Raw genomic sequence first — 7,082 nt, forward strand, 5'->3', positions numbered from 1 at the left:
TCTAGCTAAGACACTATGGAGAGTCAGAGATCAGTAAAATTGATCGAGAACCTGATGATGAGGTTCTGTTGTGTGACTTTCCGTACAACATTGATCAGAGTTAATGAATGCAGGGTGTATTCCAATTAACTCTACTATGCTATATAAAGATTTGCACTATACATCCAAGTCATCACCATTATAATCAAGGCTATCTCCAAGAGGAATGTGTCATTGAGGGCCTTCTGTCCACTTCCCCCAAACAACAGTACAGGCATATACTAGCAAATTGAAAATTCCGCAAAACTGAAAGTGCTTAAACAAAAGACAAGCAAGGGTACTTTACTGACAGTAGAGAAGAGCTGAAGAATTACCATACCTGTGAAAAATGTTGGTGAACATGTTCATGAGGATGCATAAAAGGCATTCCAGGCCGCTGACAAGGATACTGAGAGGATGGCAGATATATTCCAGACGTGGAGCGTACACCAACATGATTAGGATTAAACGGTGTCATTATGGTTTCTGGATGACCATAACCAATACCACCAGGGGGCGACGGTGCAACCCAGGGCCCAGGTAAGTGTTGTGGAAGTGGGCGAGGTTGATGTTCAGTAGAAATCTGAGGCCCATGAGTAGAACCAAGTTGAGGGAATTCGGTGTTATAGTTCAATGCAGGAGTATACATGGGCTGGATGGTGTAAGGTCCACCACTGAATCCGAAACCGGGATCGAATCTTTGCATGTACCTGAAGAGAATATTTTCTGTAAAACTGTTGGGCTAATAAACAGCAGACATTATCTCCATCTCAAAGTTAAATGATAAGAGAATTCCTGCAATGATTAGGACATGAAGCAAAAGACTAAAGTCTACACTGTATACCATACCTGTCATAACTTCTGTCATAATCTGGATCCTTCCTGTCAATCTCACGGTCCCTAAATATGGCCACCCTATTATTTGGTTTGTACCTCCCCACTGGCTCCTTCTCTGTCCTACTTCTAGAAGATGATCTACTGCTACTTGTTGAACAATCGATTAAACCTCTACTAGAATGTAAATCAGAAACATTTGATTTATCTTCCACTTTTGGCATCACCAGGGGAACATGTTGTGTAGTGTCCTGTTGTTTTGGTTCACTTTCTAATTTCCCGCTTGTACTACCACAAATATTAGCAGCAGCATTAAATATTCGCGCACGGGCCCTGTTATACTCCTCTTTCCTCTCCTCCACACTTTTGGAACTGTTTCCCTTTGATGAATTTGAGCCATCACTGTTAGCCATTTGTGACCGTTTCTGTGGCCTCTGTTTTATTGCAACTTTAGTGACACCACTTTCTTCAGACGGCAAACTAACAGGGATGTCTGCAAGCCGAATCAAAGGAAGTCGACACTCGGGAGTTTTACGAACAATAATTCTGGAACCAGAACCATCAGGTAAGTTATTATCTAACAAAACCATAGACTGAAGTGCATAATGCTGAGCTACACGGTGTGCAGCCAAGCGTAAATAGGAAGTGGGCAACTGCTGAAACTCTAGTTGCTGCTGAATAGGATCACGGATAAACTTCTCGACATCTTGCTCCATTCGTAAAACTGCACAGAAGAGATGTGAATATTTAGTGTAATGACATATTATAGCAGCAGAAATCAACACAACACATCCTGACTGCACACAAACAAAAATATTCTTCACTACTTTTGACAAAACAGACACATCAGAAAGTATGGCACCAACAACATTTACAATTGTATACAACAAGAGAATCCAAAAAAGGTTCTACATCAACAATCACCATTCAAGCCTACCCTTTCGAACTGAAAAAGAAAGCCCCAGCTATCTTGAATCGTCCATTATAGCACAAAAATTGAGAAACATTATGGCAATTTCATCTTGTTCCATTACTCTATTGCTTATTTCTTCCGCACAAGTCTTGTTTAAAAATACTTCACAAATGACGATACATCTCAACACGGCAAGCAAGCAATACCACACACGAAACAAGTCGAGTGCTAACCATGTAAGATCCCAAAACAAACACACTAGAACAACTTAACAAAAGCAATCAGCCGAATCGGAAGGGTCAATTATGGCGGCGCTTACTTGAAAGGCGCTCCCGAGGGTTTTGCAGAGCCTCCCGAAGGAACTGGTCGACCTGATTGAGGGCGTCCTCAGAGAGCTTATCATCAGAAGCAGAGGAAACCAGAGACGACGCGTCGTTGATGAGGTCCTGCTGGGAAGGCTTGGGATCCTTGTTGGAGGAGAGCATGAGGCGGCTCATAGCCTCGTCGACGCCGGCGACCTCCCATGACTCCGGGGCCCCGAGATCGTCCGCCACAGAGCCCTCCATGGCCTATTAATCGCTCTCTCTGGATATGAGATCGAAACACGAAAAGGGGAAGAATCGAGGCTAGGGTTTGAGGAGAGGATTCATCAGAGGACGTATGTGTATGCTGAGGAGGATGAAACCCCAACCAGAATTTGGGGTTTTGATTTCATGTGAAAATTTTGGGGGTTATTTTAGGGTTTGGGAACACGGGAGGAAGAGAGAATGAAATAGAATTGCAGGGGGCGAAAAAGGGAGAGAGAGATAGGGTTTGACGATGGATGGGTTGCGTTTGGGGGTGGGTGAGATTTTCTTTTTTCACGTCACACGTGGCTTTTAATACCTTCTTTTTATTTCACAAATTTCATTGTCTTTTTATTTTATAACTTTCATCAATATTTTCCAACAAAGAAAAAAACGAATAAGTCGCAACATTTTTCTTTTGTCACAACTTTAAGAAAAAAACGAATAAGTCGCGACATTTTTCTTTTGTCACAACTTTCATTTTTAGGAAATGAGTGGTCGAAAAAAATAATATAGAGGTATACACAGCCATTTGAGATGTGTAACTATAATCCTACATATGAAAAATTGAAATATATGAGAGCTAAGCTCAAGTCTAAGGCTCTTCAAGGGCTGCGCTTTGGTGGAAGGTCGGCAACCCGGATTATGATTTTGGTATGTGTGTTCTTAGTGGCGACAACATTGTCTAGATGTTGTTGACGGCTAGCTAGTGGATTGGGTCAGGTTTTTGGGTTCCAACCACGGTGGAGGGACAAGGGCGGCCGTCGGAATGGTGACGGATATGACTATCTCACAGAGAATATGGGAAGAGGTGTGGGCTTATGGGCCTACATCTTTTATGGGCTACATGACTTGGATGATGTAGTCTATTGGGTTGGGCATTATAGTTCAATTCATCTTTCCCCCACTTAATTTGGATTAGGTTGGTCTCTGTTGGTAGTTTGTTTTTCATCCCTTGTCATATTTCATTCCCTTGAAATGCAGCCCTCATACAGTTTGTTTTCTCAAAACGTACACTAATTGAGATCTTAAGCGCCTATAGAATCAAATAACAGTCCCATTTTCGGGACTAGGTAGGGCTTGTGTTGTTTTCGTGTTTTCAGCAGCTTTTTTTGTTGCATCTTTAGACTAGTTAATGATACAATTAGGGTACAATTGTATTCCATAATTGTTGGTAGACTTGGACTTTTTATCTTGTTGACTAATTAATAATGCGATATTATTTTCAGCAATGTTGTTTAGAATAGGTTTGGCTGCATTTACAACTTTTTGAGTCTCACATTGTATTATGAGATACCCACTCTCTAGCTTGATAGAATGACGTCAATGAACGGAGCTTCATTCCTTCCCCTAAACCTAAAACTAACCGGGGCTACCCGAAAAAGCCCGCAACACTTATAATGACAGGCTTGGATCTTGTTACCATAGAAAAAGCTCAGCCAGGGCCCGGCCCATGACCTCTAGATCTCTATGTTCTTAACTTTTTTTTTTGGACAACTCTATGTTCTTAACTTTGTGCACCATTTTTACCAGGTTTTAGACCTTGGCCGCTTTATGCGGACAATTGCAACTATTGGCAACACTAATTAACTCTGAAATAGAAGTATTGTCGGATAGGCAAATGCCACAGATCATATCAGATCAAAACAAATAATTAGCACGCGGGGAGATAGAATCTAGATGAACTATCAAGTGATCACAGCCTCATCAGTCAAATAAAAACAAAGCAAATCTTCATTTCCTCTAGGCAGATGCGCATTCTCTGGCTTCACAAAAACCACAATTCTTCATTGGCACCTTCTCTTGCCTCAACTTCCTCTCGATTTCTTATTATTCTATCTCATTCTCTGCACAATGCAAGCATATTGCATTATAAAATTTCCACCTCATATCCTAAATAAATGCAATAATCTTTAATGTTATTTACCTTCTTTCTTGGCCTTCTTTTATCCTCTTGTTTACTTCTTTTTCTTGGAAAAGCCTGGAAAAAAGTAGGAATGATGTTAGATGCACTGATGTCCTCATTCTGCTATTTAGTTCAGTTCCTTACTTCCTTATATAACCAACCTGTGGAGAAGCAAGGATTCGAGCATATAAAGCAGGGGTGTCTTCTTCATCAAGTTTCCCATCACTGTTCAGCACAGCTTTCAGCCGACCTTCATTCAATAATTTCTCAGACCGAGCATGTCTCTGCAATAATTGGCAATGTTATTGATCAGTTAGAAAGGGTTTTCACAATAACACATAAAATGCTGGCACGTCTTCCCTTCTACCCAATGACGCTACAGCAACATAAAAGAAGTCCCATATTTTTGTTGCTTACATACACAACTAGTCAAGAACTTGGGAATCCCTTCAAGGTCCTCCAAATTCTGTAGGCCAATTGAATATACCCAGTCATGGATGTTGTAATGCTTACTTTAAACAAATAAAAGTAGAATGAAATGAAACAAATAGTCCACGTCATCAAATAAACTTGCATAACAACATTGTTTTTTTAAAAGAATCTTGTATAACAACACTTATGATCCTTCCATTATTCAATCATATGGATCTACCCCGTGGATTCTAATCTCCCACAATTTTCTATTGTCTGCCATTTCTTGTTTTATTACATATGCAACTTCACTTCATCGTATTTTGTTTACTTCAATTTCCTGATCTTTCATCTTCTTTTGCTTAAACTGTATCTAGTTAACTTCCAGATGTGACTTTGCACACTCCTAAAAGCCAAGCTATTCAGGCACACTGCCATTGAATAATGGTTCTAAAAAAGGTAAGCCTACGTTACATGCAATAGTACCTAAAATTACTACTGGAAAAATATATAAAATTTAGCAGAACTTGAGGGAGGGCCATTGCCAGAGTAATAAGCATCCTTTGACTAGAGAGACTAATTCCCTGCTAAAGAGATCCGAAGAGAAAACCCATGTCAAAGGGCTTGATGGTATGCGGATTACAAATGAAGAAGAATAGTATCTTAACTGTCATTGGACTTTTCCCTTTGTCTCTACCTCAAAGTTGTCCAACACTGGCCATGGAGGAGAGAAAACTGGAACAAGGCATGGAGACAAAACCTCACCTAGAAGAGAGATGTGGTACATGGGAGGACAGGAAACGGACGCACTTTGGAGAGACTGGGATGCGGCAACAAAAAGCATTCAGACTAACAGCCTAGGGTAAACAGCACAAGCAAACCTGCGCGATTGACCCAAGGGATAACACACTCTCCTACATTTTGTTCTACACGGTTAGTTTGGAATTGGGAACAAACATGTAGAATTACATGAACTGGCTTTGAAATCTTATTACCAACAGGTTCAGCATCTCACATACTAATTTCAATGTTATCTTTTCTCAGTTGCTCCGATTAACCATCTTAACCATTAGTTCCCCTCTAAGTGGATATATCGGTACCGCTTTTTCTCACACAGTTCTAGAATAACACCACTCTATAATTCCTTGCCGTTTTGCATCGCTTGATTGATGAAAAAGATTTAAAATTTAGAACAGCTGAAAGAAATGAAAATGATAATGATCCTACTTTCAGAACCACAAAAGGAGCAAACAGAAATACCATACATCAAACAATGTGTGGCCTAGGACGAACTAATAATGACTTGATTCCAGAAAGAGAGATAAACATGCAACACAACTCACCTTGGACTTCAGATGAGCACTCAAGGCCTCTTCATTCAAACAAACAATTCTAGGGCATATCCTGCACTTGAAAGTAGATTTGCGTTTCACAACATATTCTGGGAGATCTGCAGACGGTGATTCCTTGTCAGCAGAAATGTTGGAACCTTGCTCTTGAAATTCAGAATCACTTCTACCAAACACCAGGTCGTGTTTAGGACTATCTCCTTCATTTCCATCATCTATTGGGAAACCTACATAAAAAAGATGATGTCAGAAATCCAAAGGGTATTCTTCCAAAATTATAGGTGACACATTAGTTAATAAAATCTCTTGGTGTAGTTGATCAACATAACAACTCCACTTTCAAAGCTTGAGAGATTGATGGTGTCTTCATTCCCCTACCTGAGGCTGAGGTGTCAACAAGGGTTTCATTGGCGGAGCTATCCTCGGTTTTATATCCTGAAAAGAAAAGGATAGATGAGGAGCAACCCAAAGAAAGCGATAGTATTAGAGAGTAATGAAGGAAGAAACCAACCAGAGGAGACGTCTTCTGCTTCTGCTTCTGAGTGGACTTGTATTTCAGAATCGGAAGAAGAAGAGGAGGATTGATTGGAGGCGCCATCTCTGTCGCCGTGTTCCATCCTATAGAATCGCCGCTTTATCATTTTGCCTCTTCCAGGGCGGCTCCATCTATTTTCTTCTGTATTAATACCCATGGAGGGACTTGGGCTGGGCCTATGCCCTTTCTATTATTATTCATCTAACTTAACCCAACCTAAACCCAACAAACTCTATACAGATACAGATTGATCTTCGCCATTTTGAGGGTGGAACAAGAAATCATTTTTCAGAATCTATGACTGCACAAGAAGCAGCAATACATGTATCCAAATGCATTCCGAAACACTATTGATTCCTGAAGACAATGGGGTCAAGTGCAACCTGGCAAGACTACTGATTTCTGACTCAATCTTGTTTGAGGGTAAATTTATACCCCTGGATTTGTAGCGTATCGAACCAATTATGTGGTTCGTCGTGGATATGATTGAGTATCTTTGGAGATATTCGCTATCAAGGCTAAATCAAGCCTGCTTGGAGGTCAAGCCATC

The 7,082-nt window shown here is 40.5% G+C and overlaps 2 protein-coding genes across 3 annotated transcripts in view; both read right to left on the reverse strand.

Moving 5' to 3' along the window:
- LOC101312285 overlaps positions 1 to 2,615 on the reverse strand; it is a 4,193-nt gene extending 1,578 nt beyond the window's left edge. Inside the window, exons 1-3 of the mRNA XM_004307008.1 lie at positions 2,085 to 2,615; positions 868 to 1,576; positions 359 to 728 (exon numbers count right to left, since the gene is read on the reverse strand). Coding sequence (XP_004307056.1) covers positions 359 to 728; positions 868 to 1,576; positions 2,085 to 2,331 — 1,326 coding nt within the window. The 5' untranslated portion in view covers positions 2,332 to 2,615. The remainder of the gene's footprint in view (positions 1 to 358; positions 729 to 867; positions 1,577 to 2,084) is intronic.
- A 1,207-nt stretch (positions 2,616 to 3,822) lies between these two features.
- LOC101312574 lies at positions 3,823 to 6,862 on the reverse strand. Of its 2 annotated transcripts, XM_004307010.1 has the most exons (7): positions 6,509 to 6,862; positions 6,376 to 6,432; positions 5,992 to 6,224; positions 4,659 to 4,703; positions 4,399 to 4,521; positions 4,259 to 4,312; positions 3,904 to 4,178 (listed from the first exon to the last, which is right to left on the reverse strand). In XM_004307010.1, the coding sequence occupies exons 1-7, from the start codon at positions 6,687 to 6,689 to the stop codon at positions 4,167 to 4,169; spliced, it is 705 nt and encodes a 234-aa protein (XP_004307058.1). In that variant the 5' UTR covers positions 6,690 to 6,862; the 3' UTR covers positions 3,904 to 4,166. The 2 variants fall into 2 exon arrangements, with proteins under 2 accessions (XP_004307057.1, XP_004307058.1); XM_004307009.1 differs by lacking the exon at positions 4,659 to 4,703 and having other exon boundaries at positions 3,823 to 4,312.
- Positions 6,863 to 7,082: the final 220 nt, after the last annotated feature.

The sequence above is a fragment of the Fragaria vesca genome, linkage group LG7 (assembly GCF_000184155.1).
Source record: "Fragaria vesca subsp. vesca linkage group LG7, FraVesHawaii_1.0, whole genome shotgun sequence".
Taxonomy (NCBI): Eukaryota; Viridiplantae; Streptophyta; class Magnoliopsida; order Rosales; family Rosaceae; genus Fragaria; species Fragaria vesca.